General features: G+C 42.9%; 1 protein-coding gene across 1 annotated transcript; it reads left to right on the top strand.

Annotated features, from left to right (window-relative positions):
- Nucleotides 1–19,473, top strand: GPRC6A (G protein-coupled receptor class C group 6 member A). The gene is made up of 6 exons (XM_053381754.1): nucleotides 1–298; nucleotides 6,727–7,030; nucleotides 10,452–11,282; nucleotides 15,738–15,950; nucleotides 16,773–16,896; nucleotides 17,779–19,473. The coding sequence occupies exons 1-6, from the start codon at nucleotides 105–107 to the stop codon at nucleotides 18,909–18,911; spliced, it is 2,799 nt and encodes a 932-aa protein (XP_053237729.1). The 5' UTR covers nucleotides 1–104; the 3' UTR covers nucleotides 18,912–19,473.
- The last annotated feature ends 1,549 nt before the right edge of the window (nucleotides 19,474–21,022 follow it).

Here is a 21,022-nt window from a genome sequence, read left to right as displayed (position 1 = left end):
CCCTGTGCCTTGCTGATGTTTACAGGTGAAATAGGAACTGTGTTGTTGGCAGGGCTGCTTACCTCATTGACTGAAGGCAACTAAAGATCAAATGAAACAGAAACATGGCAATATTTGGTGTGTTGATGCCTTTCTTCCTGATATGCTTTAATATCGGGCAGTCTTGCCGGAATTCTGATGACTTTGTGGGTGCCAGCTCTCCGGGAGATGTTGTCATTGGAGGCTTGTTTGCAATTCATGGCAAGATGTTGCATTCAGAAGAAAACCCCCTCAAGCCAGTGATTGCCAATTGTGCCGGGTGAGTAATAATAACAACTGTATCAGGAGAATGAAAAGAGCAGGGTGACATGGACATGAATGGAGCAAATGAGAAAAGCAGGATGGGGGGAAGCTTTAAATTTTTGGAAACTTTAAATCACTGTTTCTTAAAAGGGTATCAGCAATGAAAAGTGTGTGTCTGATATGCCTGGGTAAAATCTAATGTGAATGACTGTGAGAGGCTGCAATCACTTTCTATCTCTTTTGTTGTGTAATGTTATATGTACTTATCAGGAAGGTGATCCCATTAAATGTAATGGGACTTTTGAACAGGCATGCATAGGATTCCACTGTTAGTGTCTTATTGACTTGCACCTCTTTTGTGGTATATAACCAACCGCTGCATTTTTATTACCTCCATACACCACATATTAATATGGCATAAAACATAGTACATAACTGGAACCCAGTCTGTATATTGGATTTCTTCTGTGTTATACCACAGTATCCAACTTTTACACTTTGGTCATGCTAAAGCCTGACAATGTACACCTATAAATGTCTTCTCATGAGAAAGCCCTACTAAGTTCAATGGGACTTACTCCCAGAAAAGCGTGGACTTACCTTTGAGTAAATCCCATTGAACTCAGTGGGACTTACTTATGAGTGGAAATGTATAAGCTTGAACTGTAGTGACATAAAATAACAGAGAGCATTTTTGACACAGAATGTGAGTGTTTTCAGAAAGTACAGCTGAACCTCTTTTTCTATCATTCCATGTCAGTCCTTTCATTACTTTGTAGACTTTACATTGCATTGATGTGTCAACATTTTGACAGTGCCAGCCAAAAGGCAATTAACCTGCTGTCCATAGACTGTTTACACTGATGTTACCCAAATGAAACTGATGTGACTACTCAGTAAGAGAGTGTTTTCAGGATTGCAGCATAACTGCTTTTAGGTTGGCTGTGTAAGTAATCCAGAAATGTATTCAACTCATAATCACAGTTTACATTTAATGTAAGTTGTCCTCTTTTAGTTTTAACAAACAAATCAATTATATGTCAATATATGTGTGTATCACCAAAATCACCACATAGATACCCTATTGAATTACTGACTGATGCTTGGGATAACAGCTTAGCATAAAGAAAAACTCCAACTCCTATTGTGAAAAGGAAAGGCAATTTTTCATAACTGCTGTATATATTGAAACATCAGAACAAGAAAGACTCAAAAGTAAATAGGTATAACCTTCATACTCAACCCTACTAATTAAAATATATCCCAGTATATAATTAAAATCATCTCTCCCCAGTTAAATTGTCAAAAGCTCTAAATGGACCAGTTGAACTAAAGCTTGCAGTCTAACATAGTCCCAGTCATGTACTGTATGGAGGGGGAAGGGTCATGTATGCCACCTGGGGTGCCAGCTTGAATTATCTGAGGGAGGCAGGTAAGCCCTGCCCTACATAATCACAAGATGCAGCACACAAACATTTACGGTAAATAGTAACACCCATCAACTTTGGGTGCCCCCAGCCCCCTCAAATATTTTTTTGGGGGGGCAAAGAGACCTTAGCTCCTAGGAGTTGGCTCCTATGTATGTCCCCCAGTACCCCTTGAAGGTAGGGTAGAAGATAGCTAGAGACTGTTAATTGTGTAAGAAACAGGTAAAGCTTTCAGAATTACTGTAGGGCAGTTACAGAAGACTTCTGAGGATGTAGCTCAGTGGTAAAGCACAGTGGTTCAGTCCCTGACCTCTACACCTCAGGGAGAGAGAGTGCTGCTGTTGACATCGAGAGAGATGAATGGTCTGACTCAGTTTGAGGCAGGTTCCTTTGTACCTCTGTTTCCTGTCCCTTTCCTTATTTAAAATGTAGGGCTCTGTGGGGCCAGGCAGTTAGCAAGAAAAATCAAAATTGCCCCCTCTCAACAACATGCAGTTTGAAGAGTCCTTCCCTGGATTCCATACAGCACAGCTTCATATGTGGTATTGTGAGATTTGGGGTTTGGGTAGGAGAGTGTTGTGTAATTGGCCCAGAATGACTGCAAATGCTACTTGATAGCTGATGACCAAGTTTCAAGGCGTATCTTCTATTAGGGAAATTGGTGGTAAATTGCCCATGAGGGTTAAGAGATGATTGGAGAAGATGAACTCATTCTCATTCTCCTTCAGCCAGAGGGAAGGGGCATGCAAGATATGAGTGGGAAAACAACAGAAGCATATTGGGCAACAGACAACAGACTCTGAGTGGGGCACACAGAGAGATCCAGGGAGACAGCAAGGTCTGAAAAGTGTGTTTTTGGAGGGAGGTGCCCCTCTCTGGAAATCTGATGTGGGGCAGTGGATTTGGCTGCCTATTGGAATGTTAAGCTGTCCCTCTACCTATGTTTGACCTGTGAATATGAAAATAAACTCAAAGAAAAACCAAACCTGGGTTAGCACTGCAACCCTGGAAAAACCAAAACTGGTATGGGCAGTGGGACTGCATTTCTTTGGAGAGAAATTCTGGGTTGGTGTGGTTCAGCCATAATGAAGCATGTAGCAGCGGTTCAAGTTGTTTCATCAGTAGTAGTAGTAGTAGTAGTAGTAGTAGTAGTAGTAGTAGTAACAACCTCACATTGACTTTAAGGTAAGCATGAGCAGACAGACTGGAGGTCTCCCAAGTACAACCTCTAGTCTAAGCATCATATAGAAACTCAACATGAGAAGTTTAGTGTTGGCTGTTGCCAGGGTAGTCAGGACATATTCAGAAGCCCAGCAATGGAGTAGGCAGTTAGGCATGGATAAGAGGAGGGTGCAGGAAGCAGATGAGCTGGAGATGGGCTTAACTGGGATGATTTGCAGTCTGTAGCAAAGAACCAAGAGGCTTTGTCTGTCTAGGATCCTGGAAATGGTGGCAAGAGGGGGCAAGGAAATGGAAGAGAAGTCCCACAAATGCAGGGAGGGGAAAGAATGTGCAGATGTTGATGCAAGGTTGTGGGGGTACAGTGCATGATGGAAGTGAGAAGGAATGGTCATTTGCAGATTACTGTTGACAGATTCTTTTTTCATCCCATTTGTGCCCATGGAAGAGAAAGAGCAGGAGGGAAAGCTTGGAAATGTTTCTGCTGGAAGAGCAGCCATTGTGCAGAGACCTGGGCAAGGAAATATATTTTATTGACTTCTTTACCCCATAGGTGTCTCACAAATGTGTTACTGGATGGGATAAGGCCCCTCCAATTGGTGCACCCTAGAGCAGGGGTGTCAAACTCAAATTCATCGGGGGCTGCATCAGCAGGTCACCCTCAAAGGGCCGGTTGTATCTGTAGGACTATGTGTCCACTCTTTATTATCATAAATTATTGTCACTGCATTCAATTATTACTTTTTTTGTAATAATGTAAGTAATAACTAGCTCTGAAAGCAGAAACATAGTCAGAATAATGGCAAGTAGATATTCAAATGTACAATTATTGTACAATTTATTGAAAAATGATTTTTGGTAACAGACAGTGGGCCACCAGTCCTGAACTCTAACAAGAGACTATAAAACACATGGCAAAGTCACAAGAGATTCTTCTCCAGCCTCTTCCGAACCATGCAGATGCAGAATTTGCCCCGTTGGGTTCAGTCCTCCTGGGAATGCTCTCAGAAGTTAAGCTTGCTCGGAAATGTCTGACGGAAGGGGACTTCCAGTCTTCTTCAGCTTCCAGGCCTGAGAAATCACGCTGCTACCACCACGCCAGGCCTCTGGTCAGCAATGGTGGTGTTGCTTTGCTTCCCCATCCATAATTCTCCACCAGCAACCAAAAGACCATGAGTGTGGGGTTGTGGGTGGGAGCTTGGTCCTGGCTTCAAAGCGAAGAGGAGAAAAGCATTCAGCGAGGCTTGAAGCTGGAAGCGTTTTGTCTGGGGGTGGATCTTGAGAAATGAGATCAGAAATTAAATCTTCTTCCTTGGGAGGACTGGAGTTGCTGATTGCTCCCTGATTGCTCTCCCTCTCCTTTGGCAGGCGGAGAGCAGCTCCTTCTCCACACGCACTCACCCAGAAGCTAAAAATGTCCCTTCAGATGCTGGAGAGAGAGAGAGAGAAATTGGCTGCAGCGCGGGGTGAACTCGGTTTCCTCCTCGCTCTTTGGGGTGCTGCTCCACTTCGAAAGTCTCTGCATGAGTGGTGGCGGTAGCAGCGAGGACGACAGGTGGTGGCGGTGGGGCTACCTACCTGCAAAGTTGGGGGCTTCTGCTGCTGCTGCTGCGGCCGCCCCTTCTCCTTGGCGTCTCCCTGCAGAGCTCGCCTCAGGCGTCGTCCACCTTCTTGTGCAGGTTGAGGACGCAGAGGAGGCAGGTGAGGAGCGCCTCGCGGGACTGCCGGGAAGTCAGGCGGGCCCCCAGGCACCGGAGCAGTGGCAGGAGGCGCTGGCGAGCCACCAGCAGCAGGCGAGTCAGCAGGGTGCGCAGAAGCAGGAGGGCAAGCAGCGGGGCGGGCATGCTGCGCTCCGGGCGCTCAGCGGGGATCTGCGAGGGGAGGCACAGAGCAGCAGCGGCACGGAAAGGCGCGCATCCTGCTTGGTGGCCAAAAGCAAGAGGAGAAAGGAGGGAGGGAAGGGAAGAAGGAAGGGAAGGAGTGCGCGCCCACCACCACCCACCCACCCAGGGTTCAAGCGGGCCTGTTTCCTTTTCTCCCTTTCCCTCCTGGCCTCGTCTTCACTTCTCTCCCACTCCCGGTCCCGGTTCCAGTCCCGATATTTAGCCCAGCCCTTCAGGCAGGGAGTTCTTTAGCATGAGGTAATGCGGCTTGGGGAAAGGGGAAAAGACGGCTTCCAAAAAAACGTGCAGCCTTCCTCCCTCCTGGGGGTGGAGGTCAGCTGCTTCCCGGAGGAGGTTCGGGGTGCAGTTGGGGGAAAGGAGCGCGGATTGAGGAGGGGAGAAGAGGGGCGCCTCCGAGACAAGGCAACGAAAGGGCGCACCCATCCCATTGCGCGCCATGCAGGAAGGGACTCCGGCAGCAGCTAGAACGAACCACGCCTCTCCGGCGCCTTTGAACGGCCGCGCGACAGAAATCCAACAGGTGAAGCTTTTCCCAGCACGAGGCAGCCTTACTGAGGAACGTAATGCTTGCTGGATTTCTGCCCGTGGGGAGGTTGTTAAAGACAACAGGAGCCGCCTCAGCCCCTCACTCAGACGCTGGCGGCCGGGGGCGACTACACGGGCCACATGACGAGGTCTGGCGGGCCGGATTTGGCCCAAGGGCCTTGTGTTTGACACCCGTGCCCTAGAGGCATGCTCCAGCAGTGAGATTAAGACAGGATCTTACAAATTACAGCAACAGAAGAGACTGGGATCACTTCAAGATGACAGCCGTATTGAGCATTCATCCCAATTTATTTCTAAGGAGATTAGACAATGTCAACTATTTATTAAAAAATCATTCCATTTTGTTTGTGAAGAGTTCATACGTAGGGATGGACAAATCTGTCAGTTTTGGTTTCTCACACTTTCTCATGTTTCCAGTCTTGAGTGCAGTTCTCCACATTTCCGTGTCAGTTTGCATTGAAAAAAGTCAACATGAAATTTAATAAGCATTCCTCCTGATACACACTTTTTGTGTGCAGTTTTGCCTAATATATGTATTTTTGTAAAACATAGTTTCACAAATATTATTTTCACAAATATTGATATTTTACCCAATATAATGCATTTTGTATGTTACTTTCACAATCGCATTCATTTTTATGCTTATTTTACTGTAGTGCATGCATTACACATTACTTGGCAGGGAGCTGCTTTGAAAAATTCAGAGAAGTACAAATTTCGCAGGATGCCCGGTGTTTCAGTTCTCATATTGTTTTGTGTGAATTACGGTAGGTAGGTTCACCTTTAAAGGCAAACTGCAAAATTGAAAATGGTTTTTAAATTTATATACGGCTACCTGGTTTTTTTATGTATCTCAACATTTATGTGTTTAATGTCTATGAAACTGCTCATTTATCTTGTATAGAAAAAGCTGCTACTGTTTTAAGAAAAGTATGAGCTAGACCAATTTCTTGATAGTATGTGTGTTTGTGTTGTGAGACGCAGGAGGTGAGAGAAAGTTAATGAGGTCAGAATGACTGCAGATGCTCCTTGTCACCAGTGGCAAAGATTCCAGACACATCTTATGTTAGGTCAATGGCCCAAGAGGGTAGGAGACAGTTGGGGGTGTGACTCATCCTTATTAAGCTGTGAGTGAAAAATAACAGAAGCAGTATGGAGGAGAAAGACACACACACAGAGCTGAATTTTGGGGCAGTGTAAGCTAACAGCATTGGGAGGGGCGCCATCTTTCTCTAGAGATCTGACATGGATTTCAAAGACTACAAAATGCCATAACCTTCCATGGTGGATACACTCTCAACATATGCACACTGCACTTATTAATTTCATATCATGTGAAGTGAATTTGGATGACATAACGATAACTGACTTTATGTGTTTCTTGACAGCTTTGAAGTTCAAGTGTTTCTTCAGAGCCTTGCGATGGTCCATGCAATCGAAACAATCAACAACTCTACACTCTTACCTGGAATTAAATTGGGGTATGAAATCTATGACACTTGTGCAGAGGTCACCAGGGCAATGGCTGCAGCTCTGAGGTTCCTGTCCAAGTTCAATGCCTCAAAAGACCTTGTGGAATTCAGGTGCAACTATTCAGACTATACGCCCAGAGTCAAAGCTGTCATAGGTGCCACCTATTCAGAAGTATCTATGTCGGTTGCCAGAGTATTGAATTTGCAGCTTATACCACAGGTAAGTCACTATGAAAAAGAGCTTCTTGATTTCAACAGGAGGAGCGTTTTAATGAAATTATAGGACTCTGAATATAATTATAAGACGGCTTGGCTGGTGGGTATATAGCAACATGGAAGGGACAACATTCTAGAGTACTAAATAAACAATATGCTTATTTCTTGGTTATCATATTTTGACATGGGGTAAAGAAAGAAGGCCACAACTTTATTGCCATGAATTTGGTGTGATGTGGATCGTGAGACCTTGATGGGAATGACATACCTTTGGTGCTCAGTGGAATCACCCAACCTGTTGTTGACTGAGCAGGAGTTTCAATGACCTAAGACAGCACACAGAGTGAGACACCCTGGCAGTGTAGCTTGCTTCTATGTAATTGTACACTAAGCCTTAGTCTTTGATTCAGATGCACTGTGCTTTGCAATCTCCCTTTCGGCCAGTTCTTTACCTGTCCTACACCTAACAGATGTATGATGTCATATTTGACAGGTAGATATGGCTTGGCCAAAATGGCTGGGGCGGGGGCAGGTAATTAGGCTTGCGGGCTGAAGAGACCCCACCACTGCTTCAGAATACCAGGGGACTGTCATGGTTCTGAACTGGAGGAGGAGCCAGCTCAAACTGAGGCTGGTGTGCACCCACCAGCTGGGAGTCAAACCAGGCTCTTGATGCTGGTGTTCGCTTGCACATGGTCAAGATCCTAGGCTCCTCCCCTATTGCACTAGCCTTCTGAATGTCAGAAGGCATGTTTATTGAGGTGAGCGACAATTCAACGATGTGATCTCCATAAGCAATCTGACAGAAAACAGCAGGGCTGCATGCCAACAACATTTTTGCATCTTCTGACAAAGACAAGTCATTTGGCACCACAGGTTTTTGTTCATCTTACTTGATTGTTTTATCTTCATTCACCCTGGTGCCGCAGCTATGGAGCTGCCAAGAAGGATAGCAAATGTGTGCGTAGGCAAACAAAACAAACATCAAACCCACCCCCCACCATGCACACACACACACACATGTAGGGATTAGCAGTAAGTCAGGCTTGAATGACTTAATATCCCATTTGCAGTAATTAACCTGCCAACTGATTCCCCCCCCACACATATATGTGGTTGCGAGCTGTTTATATTTCAGTGAACCGCAATTCTAAAAGAAACACAAAACCCTGGATTGAAAGACTTAACAAAACCATATAAAGATTTATGAACATAAACATGTTTTAAGATTCTCCAATGGAGTGCACACATCACAACTGGCAGCCACATACTGGTTCTGTCATGTGCTGAGCTGTTTATATGCAGCCCACTATCAGATCAGGAGACTTTACCCCACAACAAGGTATCTGCCCTCCTCGCTGCCTCAATGAAAGCTTTGAGAAAGTTGCACAGTCTGTAAGGTGAGCCGCTGAATAGAGATTTCTTGCCACCACGTACCACATGTTGCAATTAACAGCAGCCACCGCATGGCAGCTGCCTCGTGTGTTCCTGCTTGAATTGGTAGGGGAGGGGCATGGGCTGAGTGCACAATATATCTTCAAAGTGCATTTGAAGAACATTTACCCCCTCAAAGAATTTTGGGTGCTAGATTTTAAGGGTTGCTGGGAATTGCAACTCTGTGTGGGGTAAAGCACCATGCGCAGAATTCTTCCAGTGGGGAAATGTGCTTTGGATGTGCTTTAAAGATATAGTGTGTGCACAGTTAATCTTCAAACTGAACAGAAACTGTAGCGACAGTATGAATGGTATGTAGAAACAAAACACTGCATTAGCCCAGATGTTTTCATTCAATAGAATGAGTGTGTTTTTGTTTTTTCAGATGACCTATCCTTGGGTAACCTTTTCCACATCTCTTTGAATGTCAGCCACAGAATCTCTGTGTTGCAGAGGGCTCTGTGGTGTTGGTGTTGGGGGGGGTGCGTCATGCGGGGTACTGGCTGCCAGCCATGATACCAAACCTCACTCTGACCTGCATGAAATGAGTTAAAAATGCAAATGTAGAGTTTCAAGAAGCAGGTTTTGAAAATCCTTAATCTGAGAAAACATTTCTATCTGAATGCAAACTCTACTGTTCGCCTGGCAAGATGAAGTAATATGTTCATTTGCGTCTCCAGGCAAGTACAAAGTCTTGCTACCAGCCTAAAATACAGCTGAAGTTCAGTTAGAAGAAACTGCTCTTGGATTCAGCCCACCATGCAGATAAGGAGAGTGGGGCATGCTCTGTTGGACATCCTTACTCTGGGATATGCATTCTAAAGATAGCGGTGGATGAATCAGCCTATTTCCATCCTGTCAGTTTTTCCTATGTACAGAAAGAATCTATGCTACCCCATTTACATCATGTGGATAAAAAAAAATACCCTTCAAATCTGCACAATTCTACTAAAAATAAAAACGGGGTACAATCCTACCTCGGGTTACAGATGCTTCAGGTTGCGTGTTTTCGGGTTGCGCACCGTGCCGATCCCAGAAGTACCGGAACAGATTACTTCTGGGTTTCGGCGCTCACGCATGCGCAGAAGCACCGAATCGCGTCTCACATGTGAGCACACACGGCGCTGCGGGTTGCAAACTCTGGGGGTTGCGAATGTGCCTCCCGCACTGATCACGTTCGCAACCCGAGTGTCCACTATACTTACGAGGGGATTAGAAGATTGTCATTGTTCTTACTTTCTTTCTTTTTAAATAATCAACTGCTTAGAACAACTAGTAACTTTACCATGTTTATCCAGTTAAAAAAGTATTTTTAAATGCTCTCAGGATGCAACCATATGTCATAATGTCCATAATGTAATGTCATTGTATTGTTGTTAGGTTGTTGGATCCATGTGTGTATCGACTCATAGATTATGCACTCTAATTCACATTTCTGTGTCCAATCCATGCATGGGTTGTTGTTTTGCAAGGATGTGTGTGTGTCAGGTAAGTTTCAAAGGTAGAGCAAACCAGAATCCTCCAACATCCTTGTTAGAGGAGTGCATTGCTTGCAACCAATGAGGTGGCTGTGTAAGGTTGGCTAGTGTGAAAGCAGGAAACTGGACTAGCTAGGCCTTTGGTTTGATCCACCAGGGTTCTCTTTTCAGTCATGATATTCCCAATGTTGAAATGGTGGTAATGCTTTGGGGGTCCTGCCCAGAAAATGTGTTGCAATGGCCCATAAGTGGAGAAGGCTGTTTCAAGCAGCTTTTGGTGGTGTCTGTGGCAGGAGGCCACCATGCTGCATTTCACTCAAACTTACATATATCTGTTGGAGCGTAAGAGCACTTAGATAAAAAAATGCAGCAGTAGTTGAGAGAGTGAATTATAGCCATCTCGGCTTCCCCCTTTGCAACAGCTCATTTGATGCTTCTAAGAACTTGAACCCTGGGTCTTTGCTCAGAGCTGTTCCATGTGTCTATAACGAAGCTGTTTTGTCATCTCCGCAGGTGAGTCACGCTTCAACTGCAGAAATCCTTAGTGATAAAGTCCGCTTCCCGACTTTTCTGCGCACCGTGCCTAGTGATTCTTATCAGACGAAAGCGATGGCACGACTGATCCACAGGTCAGGGTGGAACTGGATTGGAATCATAGCCACCGACGATGACTTTGGGCGCCTTGCTGTGGAGAGCTTCGGGTTACAGGCAATGGCAAACAATGTCTGCATTGCATTTAAAGAAATGCTACCAGCTTATCTCTCGGACAGCACCATTCACGGCAAAATTAATCAAGCTCTTGAGAAGATTGTCAAGGAAACCAGGGTAAACGTCATTGTTGTCTTTCTCAGGCAATTCCACGTAATGAGATTGTTCAGAAAAGCAATTGAGAGGAACATAAATAAGACCTGGATTGCAAGTGATAACTGGTCAGCAGCTGTCAAGATTAGCACCATTCCAAACATCAGTCGCCTGGGGAAAGTGGTTGGATTTACGTTCAAAAGTGGCAACATGTCATCTTTCCACGACTTCTTGAGCAATCTACATACAGCCCCCAATGGAAACAACACGTTCTCAATGGAATACAACACTCTTATGGCAGCATGCTCACATATAAATGATCAAGATTTGAGCAAGTGCATTGGTAATTACTCTGTTGAGAGAGTTCTACAGAACCGCACTAAACCAAGTAACCAGTTTCGGAGAGAGGAATTTCTCATTGCAAACATCGAACCAGGATTTATCCATAGCACCATGCTAGCCGTGTATGCAATTGCAAATGCCATTCGGAATCAGTGCAGGGCCAGAAACTGCAAAGACCCATATGCTTTTGCCCCTTGGGAGGTATGGTTTAAACATATTTTTATTACACATATTTTCCTGCACTTTTCATCCCTTCCTTTCCAACATTTCCAAGCACAAACCATTGGGCATTACTTCAAGTGGGTATTACTTGAACAATTTGATATTTACATCCTCGTTACTCTACAGGAGTTGCAGCAGCTTAAAGATTTGATACATTTGACTTAAACTTTAACATTTGTATAAATCACTGCCAAAAAGTCTCAACAAGATTTTAAAAATCTTAGCTGAAACCTAGCCGAGCTTAACCCCTGAAAATGAAAGCCAGTTCATACAGGTGGGTCATTATGCTTCATGAACAAAGCTTTTGCTCAAGAATAGAAAATAATAATAATCAACTTTTCAGAAAGTATTGCATGCCTTATTTTATATTCCCTCCCAACAATCCTGTTATCTTCTTTACGATTATTTCTGCTTAATCTTGGGGAGAACTGGATGTTGAGATAAAGTTGCAATCCCAGGGCAACACAACGAATGCATAACTGCAAAAGATCAAGAGTTTTCAGCACCTGCTGAAACCTTACTGAGGCCTGTGCTGGTTACTGATGGCAGCTTTCCCCATAACTTCTTTAAAAGTTTAATTTTCATCCAATCATATATTTGTATACCTGTGAGGGACCCCAGGGGTTCTAGTTCTACCCCATTCCATGCAGGAATCTCAGCTAAAGCATCCAAGAGAGATGTTAATCCAAGCTCTGCTTAAAACCCCCAGATGAAGGAGAGTCCACACCTTCCAAAGTAGTCCATTCCATTGCTGAACAGCTCATAACACCAGAAAGGTCTTCCTAATGTTTAGTTGGAATGTCCTTTCTTGTAATTTGAATCCATTGGTTCGGGTCCTACCCTCCAGAGCAGCAGGTTGCTCCATCGTCCATGTGACAGCCTTTCAGATATTTGAAGGTGGCTATCATATCACCTCTGAATTGTTTTGTACTGACTGTTAATGCTGCTGGGTTTATTTTATTGCCACTGTTTTTTTCAACTCGTGTTGTAAACTACCCTGATGTTTTCACAATAGGCAGCATATAAATATTTGTAATAAAGAAGACCACATCTGTCCAGAACAAACCCAACCAGCTGGTTTTGTTCCTTCTGCAAATCTCCTCACCCACATTTTGACACTGTTTGAGATACATTGATCCAGTGAGCGTATTAATATGCACGATTCTCTGGGTATTTGAGTCTTCATGCTGAAGGGTCATGTGGGGTCTGGGATCAGATATTGTTGCAGTGTTGAGAGGTTGAGACTATATTGTGGTAATCACAAACTTTTGCTCTAGTGTTGACACACAACTAATGCTGTTCTTCTTTACCTAAGAACCCAGAGGACATTCTTAAAATCACATCGGTCCAACACATATATTGATATCCATTTTATGAAAATGTTACTGTTATGGCTTTCCCAAAACATTCTGGGTTTTGTGTTGTGTGGTGAGGGTGCTTTCAAGTCTCTCCCCCCCCCCGAGCTTCCCAGATCCCTCCAGGTGAAGAAGATCTGTCCGGTATGTCCCTTAGTGTTGTACAGTATTGCAGCTCTCCTTCCACAGCATATTCAGTCTGAGTTAGGGATGGAGGAATAATTTGTTTTACATGGATCTGAGTGAGCATTGCCCTGCCCCAGACCTCTTCCTGTACTGGGTGCCCACTTATGACCAAGCCACTTGTGCAATTCAATGTGAAATCATTTGCAAAAAAATATGCACAACATATTTATTTCACAAACTTTATATAATGCCTAAAAGTGGTTTACATAGATGAGTCAACACTCCTGTGGAACTATGTTTTTGAAGCATAGTTTTGCAAGAATGAATACATCAGAATTTTTATACATACATACATGTTGTTGTTGTTTAGTCGTTTAGTCGTGTCTGACTCTTCGTGACCCCATGGACCAGAGCACGGCAGGCATTCCTGTCTTCCACAGCCTCCCGCAGTTTGGTCAAACTCATGCTGGTAGCTTCAAGAACACTATCCAACCATCTCATCCTCTGTCGTCCCCTTCTCCTTGTGCCCTCCATCTTTCCCAACATCAGGGTCTTTTCCAGGGAGTCTTCTCTTCTCATGAGGTGGCCAAAGTATTGGAGTCTCAGCTTCAGGATCTGTCCTTCCAGTTACCACTCAGAGCTGATTTCCTTAAGAATGGATAGATTTGATCTTCTTGCAGTCCATGGGACTCTCAAGGGTCTCCTCCAGCACCATAATTCAAAAGCATCAATTCTTTGGCGATCAGCCTTCTTTATGGTCCAGCTCTCACTTCCATACATCACCATAGCTTTAACTATACGGACCTTTGTTGGCAAGGTGATGTCTCTTGTATATATACATACATGTGTTTGTGTGTTGCTTTCTTTAGGAAACCAGGAATGTATATGCATATAATATTATCAATATCAGAATACATATAACGATGTGCAAAACAAGGTTGGTCGGGGACATGGATTAATTGTTAAACCACTGTGTGAATTGTACCTCAGACAGCAGTTGTTGGGGAAAGGGGCATAGTGGGATTCCCAGCCATTCTCCTCTGTTGGAAATGTACAGCTATGAGTGCCATGAGCCTGTCCTGTGAGCCCTAAACTAGCTTGCTGTCCTCAGGTGCACCGGAGGAGACATTGCTATTGTTAAAGTAAGATTTAACTGCTAGTCCAGTCAGGTTCTATATGTAGAATGAAGGGGTACCATCTTGCCCTTTGCCTTGAGCAGAAAAATGTATTGGACCTGGCCTGGGAAGCAGGTAATTTTATTTGGGACCGTGGGCTGTGGGGAACGCTAAGCACTCCCTATCCCCTCTCTGCCATCCCCAGCTGCAATTTAGATGGGAAAAGGAGATATAAAAGCAATGCTATTTGGAAAGGGAAGTGTTAAACTGGTGAGGTTGATTCCAAGAGAGGACAGACAGGACATAGAAAAGCACAATCTGAAAAATAGAGCGATCCAATTGACCGGAATAGAAATCGCACAGCTTTTCTATTGATTTAAAAAGAACTCTGATGTTCCTGACCTCTGAAAAGAAACAGAAGCTGAACAGGGGAAAACATGATATTTTGTTCAAGACACTATGCAGGTGCCCCATAAAAAGTGAGTGAACGAAGTGTGCCCATTCCGCAGTAAATGCCCAATGTGAGGCAGCCAAAGCTAGAGAGGGACATTAGGCAAAGAAATGAGAATTGACCACCTTTATCTAGGGACCTGGGCAGCAGTACTCTCTTCTGCATTTTTTACATAGTTAACCAAGGTTTATTTTAAGATAAACAAAGTTGAAGCACCATGACTGCATGTGACCCTTTAGCTTTCTTTGACCTTCTGTGACTGAAGAAAGATTTTTGCTGTTGCCTAAACTTCTTTTTTCAGGGAAAGATATACTAAGGGGTGGAAGGATCTATCCATTTCAGTTCTCTCAGTTTTTCATTTTAAAGAAAACTTTAATTCAGTTCTACATGTTTCTGGTGCAATTTGTGATTTATTTATTTTTAAAATCAGCATCAGTATGGACTTTTCACTAATGTACACATTTTTGCAAGCATTTTTCCCTGATACAATGCATTTTTGTTATCTTCACTAATGTCTTCATTTTTTAAATGCACACTTTCCCCTCATATATACATTTTTTGTAAACATTATTTGGTTGGACAACTGCATCACAAAATTCAGAAAAGTGCAAATTCCCAAGGATAGCTGTGTTTCAGTTCTCAGATTCACCTTTAAATGAGAACTGAATCTAATTTCTCCTCCACTCCCAGACCACAAGGTTACATTTTTTTTTAGCAGAGGAGAAATGAAATGTCATAGACAAATAGGAAATTTATGAAACATTTGAATACATTTTTTCTTCATTTTGAATGTCTTCAATTTTAAACTTTTGTTTATGAAATTAGACTTCAGAGTACTTTAAAAAAAATACCTTACCTCTTGTGCCTTGAAAGCAATAGCCATAGGGCAATAACGTTAGACTATTAAATGTGAATATTCAACACTTTGACAACTTCTCCCCAGAATGATCCTTTTCCAGCTCTACTTTGTTAGTGGGAAAGCAGCTTCACAAGTGATTCTTAGAGCTGCTTTTCATGCCCATAATAAACACGATTCCAAATTGGAAAATGGAATCTGGACATTCTAAAATATTCAGGAAGGATGAATCTGGGAATAAAACACATCAGCGAAGAGGTGAGATCGGTCACACCGTGATCAGTTTGATGGAGATTAGTCACATAACAAGTAATTATACAGTCATTTTTTATTGGGAATCCTTTCTGCAAACTGATAAAACTCAAGTTGCCCAAATATGATTATAATGAGTGAAGTGATCTGGCCTCTGGAAGCATTTCTTTTTCTTCTGATATGTTTTTGAATTGTACTGCCCCTCTATAAAATGCTACTATATGCCATCTCTTTTCCCTAAGCACTGATTTGCATCACTATTCACTTTTATCCCTGCAGTTGCTTGAAGAACTGAAAGAAATCAGGTTCACTGACAATGAAAGGGAAGTCTATTTCGACTCTCACGGAGACATCAACACAGGCTATGATGTGCTGGTTTGGAAGGAAATTGATGGGCGGATGGTGATTTCCAACATAGCAGAGTACGACCTTGAGAAAGATGACTTCATCTTTGCAGATGAGGAAGATGAAATGGAGTTCCTGAATCTAAAGGTATTTAGAGGCACACAGATAAAACCAAAGGGATTTTAAACACTTCTGTATTTATCCTCTTGTTTTCAAATTTTATGGTTGAAAGAATGGAAAGCAGAAACTGGGGAAACAAAACAGAAGAGGTTGTCGTTACAACTGACTTATTGAACAGAATGGTATTAATGTGATGGTTACACCAACAGCATTTTATCCAATAAGTCGGTTGTGATGAGCTTGTAATTCTAAATAGGCAGGAATTGGTGCAAGCTGCAAGTGGATGCTGTGTGATTTGCAAAATACAGTGTGCATGCTGAATGTGCACCCAAGACCCACAATTTGCATATGTCATGCGTGCTTAAACTTGGATCAAGACTTAGTCATGATTTGAGTAGACCCACTGAAATCAATGGGACTTAAGCTCAACACGACTAATGAAAGTTCCAAACTTTCCAAAAGTTTGTTTATGCAGAGTGCCCACCCCCATTTCACCGCAACATGGAAGAGTGCACTGACAACCTTTCAGTGTATGGCCAGTGACTCCCCTCAGCCTCTTTAACGGGGGAGCCAACTGTGTGCTGTCAGGTAGGCTCCCACCCCTTTTAACTACGCAAAGAGCTCCGCCTCCCCCCACCACAGATAGGTTCATTAGAACTGAGATTTGGCTGGAACCTCAAAGGGCTGTGACATGGGGAGGCGGACCAGGAACTTCTGCCGTTGTCTCAGAGATTGGGGTGCTGTGCGCAGCCACACAAAGGGTGCCCTCCGGTTGATGGGAGAGCGGTCATTGTTGATTATTTTAACATGCAAGATCTCCAGGTTTCGTTTGCCTCTTTTGTTTTGCAGAACATTCAGTCCAAATGCTCCAGCAAATGCAGCCCAGGACAGGTGAAGAAAGTTTCCGCAAGCCCACATACCTGCTGCTATGAGTGTATAAGCTGCCCCGAAAACTATTACACTAATAAATCAGGTGTGGAATCAGAACAGAATGTTTACTTAAGAATAATAATTTTAATGTATTTTTCTGTGAATCAAATATATTGTTGATTGTTTCAGGAGCCATAGAAATTGTGGGGTGGCAGGTGGGGGGCAGACAAAAGCAACCTGCATTCGCATGCACAATCCAACTAAAGTACATTTTCTGAAAAAGCACTGAAATGAAGTGCCCTCTATTTCTAGCCATTGTGACTCAGTTAAGTGGCATGGGCAACAGTCCTCTGCTGGAACACCTGAATCCCAGTTCCAGTTGAAAAGGCCTGGCTTCGGTGTGACTACATTAACTTAAATCAGGGGTACTTGATTTACCTGAGGGCACATTTGGAAATCTAATAAACTGTTGTGGGTACCACAGGGCACCCATTTCACAGGGTAACAACTGGTGATCCTCAGACACCACCTCAAAATCATATGCACCCCTCAAAAACCAAATAAAAATAAAAAATAGGCAAAACCCCCTCCAAAAAATAGGTACCCCCAACACCACAAAGACCAAAAACCCCTTAGTTAAAACAACATTGGGAAATGGGCTTTAGAAGGTGCCAAGAGATGCATCTGAGGGTGCTGTGGTACCCAGGGGGAGCCCCATGTTAAATACTGAATGTAATGGATCTAACATGATTGTATTATTTTTCTATATGCATGTATATATTTTTACATTGCTCACAAAGATAGGCTATTGATCAGTCTATAAATGCAGTTGTTGTTTGCTAATAATATGATTTGGCTCTCAAAACAAAATGAGTTCATTATAATGGACCACAATTGTGCATTAAATTGCCCTAATCTCTCCAATAAGATGCACAGCACTGCTAGGGGCTAGTTGTCAAGAAGTCTCTTGTTTCTCTCTGCACAGATATGGATTACTGCATTTTATGCAACAACAGGACACACTGGGCCCCTGTGAACAGTTCGAGGTGCTATAGGAAGATGGTTCAGTACCTCAACTGGAATGACTGGTTTGCTATTTTGTTACTGGTACTCTCTGTCCTTGGAATTGTGTTAATTTGCAGCATTATCATAATATTTACTAGAAACGTGGACACTCCTGTTGTAAAGGCATCGGGCGGCTTGACTGTCTGCTATGTCATCCTTCTCTGTCATTTCCTCGCTTTTGTGAGCACAGGCTTCTTCATCGGCAAGCCCATGGCGTACAAATGTAAAACCCGGCAAGCTCTCTTTGGCATCAGCTTTGCGCTCTGCATTTCGTGCATTTTAATTAAGTCTCTGAAAATCCTGCTGGCCTTCAGCTTTGATCCCAAGTTACAAAAATGGCTGAAGGGCCTCTACAAGCCCATTCCCATCGTGTCCTTTTGCACGGGGATTCAGGTCATGATTTGTGCTGTCTGGATCAGCGTTCGAAGCCCTTTTGTGGATGAGAACTTCTCCATCCGGAGAGTTATTATCCTGGAATGTAACGAGGGTTCGGCTGTAGCCCTGGGGATCATGCTGGGTTATATAGCTCTTTTGGCATTCATATGCTTCATATGTGCCTTTAAAGGTAGGAAGCTACCTGAGAACTACAACGAAGCCAAATTCATAACGTTTGGCATGCTAATCTACTTCATTGCGTGGATTACGTTTATCCCCGTCTACACAACTACTTTTGGCAAGTATTTGCCAGCCGTGGAAATCATTGTCATTTTAATATCCAACTATGGGATCCTGTGCTGTACATTCCTCCCCAAGTGCTACATCATACAGTATAAGCAAGAGACAAATACCAAGTCGGCCTTCCTAAAAATGCTTTACAATTATTCATCCAAAAGTGCAGGGAGTCTAAGCGTAAACCAAAGTTCTCTGGACTCGAAAAGTGAGACGCCTCCGATTCCCAGTGCAAATGATTGTTGCAAAACTAAGGGTCAGAAAAATTGGGTGAATGGCAGCTGCCATTTCCAGGCATCTGGGTACAGGGAGATCAGGAGGGAATTGCAACCCACAAATGCAGCAGGGCCCACCATCCCAAGAAGAAGACTCTCTAGCATATAAAGCAGTTGTGGTAGGAAATGTAGTTTTAGGACAAGCAAACCTTCTTTGATCTCCCCATAAGTCAGCCTTCCACAACCTGTGGTCTTTCAAATGTTATTGGACTACAAATCACATCATCCCCAACCATTGGCTATGCTAGCTGGGGCTGATGGAAGTTGGAGTCCACCGCTTAGAGTGTTAAAAAATAAATTAAATGGTTACACATGTAGGTTTTTTTTACATGGCAACCACACACAAAAATGTCCAAAGAAAGAGTTCAAATGATGAAGGTTTATGGCATGTCCTTCGACAATAATTGCATTCCATACATGCTTCCATCCCAATGGAGAGGCTGAATGACAAAAGTTAAGGGGAAGATGTATTTTATTATACAAATAAAAGCCAAATGACAATTATGCTTTGAAGACACCTAGCGCCCAAAGGTAAAAGACCTCATTATAAAGTTTATGGTGCAAACAACCATGGATCAAGTACTTCATTGTCCTTTGAATTGGTTGCACCATTAGCCCTTAGTGTTGCTGGCTGATTAGCTTCCAGTACAAGATTTCCCACAACTGCACAGATAACTTTTGTATGTTGATCCTGATTTTACTTTTATGTGTGTAAATTGGAAGTTGAACTCTTTGACAAAATAATCAGGTCTATAATTAATCTCACAGTAATTCCATTTATAAGTAATTATATGAGAAAACACATTTAAAATGCTTAGCCGGTTGTTTCTGTCACATTTGCTTTTTCCTAGTGGATTTGGGTTCACATGGCTGGAATCACATATCATTAGACCAGTATTTTCTTCATCAGTAACCCTATATAGTTAATCATAGGGTGAAACAGTGACCTCCTTGGAGCAAATGAGAACTTCCATTGAACTTTTTAGGGGGCAGTTCGCCACCCATTATTCTTGCTGCAAAGCCACACCTTATGTGCACGTATATGCACAAATTTAGGAGTAATGTGATTCATAGAAATTAAATTTGTATTTAGAAGACAATCCTGTACCTACTTACCTGGGAGTGGGCCACATCAACCTCAGTGGGGCTTACTTCTGTGTAGGCTTGCATAGGATTGCACGGTACCTATGTGTGTGATCTCTGAGCCTTTGGGAAAAATGTGTGAAGATGCACAACACACACACACACACACACACAACCAATTGTAAATATTTGTTTGTAAATGCTGTTACCAATACCTCAGAAGTCCTCAGTGTTAAGCATTTTGCCGTTGAAAGCTGGCTGTGTCTGTGGCTTTACATCCATCTGAAAGTGACAAAACTATAACATTTTAATAAAATATCGATTTTTTTTCAGCAGCTGGCTACTTACAGCATTGTTGAATGGATGTATGTGTACTGGGATCTTCTCATTATAAAGGAATACAAATATACTGCTATTAAAAATAAACTTTTAAATTTATGTTCTTCCTGGACATTTCTTGTGAGCAATCAGTTATTTATTGATTGATTTATTGCACTTATGGAAAGCTTTCCATCCATAGATCTCTTCATAATCTTCTGACATGTACATGAATGATGATTAAGAAAAGAAGGAAGAAGTAAAGATTCATGGACAGTCTAGGCTGCTTTGTGTGAACTGTGAACAAACATTAGCAAGACTCATCTGTGGGTTGTGCATTGCAGGGGAAGATTTGTAGTGGTTGGAAGGCTTTCTTTCAGGGAAGTTTGCTTCCAATTATTGATCTCGCTGATCCGCCCTGATAAGGGTTTTGAAGAGGTCACAGTTCCCACAGAACACGGTTTGAGAATCAGCATGTTAGGTTAACAGCTGAATTATTATTATGATTCTCTGTGGCAGCCCCTAGGTTGTGGAACTCCCTTCCCACAGGGGTGTACTTAGCACTTCCATTATACAGGTTTCAGCAAATGCTGAAGACACACTTCTTTACTCTGTCCTTTGACACCCAAGGTATGTATTTTAAGGACCCACCCTATTTTTGTGATTGTGTTTTTTAATTGTAAGCTTTTAACCTGTTCTAAACTGTACCTGCCCGGGGACCTTCGTACTCTAAGGATGAGTAATAAAACAACAATATTTAAGAACAGCTCCACAAAATCACAAGATGTGTTAAATACTGCCTCCTCGTGGCCAGAGTTT

Source organism: Podarcis raffonei, chromosome 3, assembly GCF_027172205.1.
Source record: "Podarcis raffonei isolate rPodRaf1 chromosome 3, rPodRaf1.pri, whole genome shotgun sequence".
Taxonomy (NCBI): Eukaryota; Metazoa; Chordata; class Lepidosauria; order Squamata; family Lacertidae; genus Podarcis; species Podarcis raffonei.
The sequence above is the reverse complement of the archived record's forward strand: the minus strand, read 5'-3'. Positions and strand labels throughout refer to the sequence as shown.

Bases quoted from the DNA above. Each gene is read 5' to 3' on its own strand.
- GPRC6A (XM_053381754.1), top strand. From the start codon at position 105: ATGGCAATATTTGGTGTGTTGATGCCTTTCTTCCTGATATGCTTTAAT. The intron at 299-6,726 runs GTGAGTAATAAT...GTTTCTTGACAG, and splicing joins GTGATTGCCAATTGTGCCGG to CTTTGAAGTTCAAGTGTTTC. The intron at 16,897-17,778 runs GTGTGGAATCAG...CTCTCTGCACAG, and splicing joins CTATTACACTAATAAATCAG to ATATGGATTACTGCATTTTA.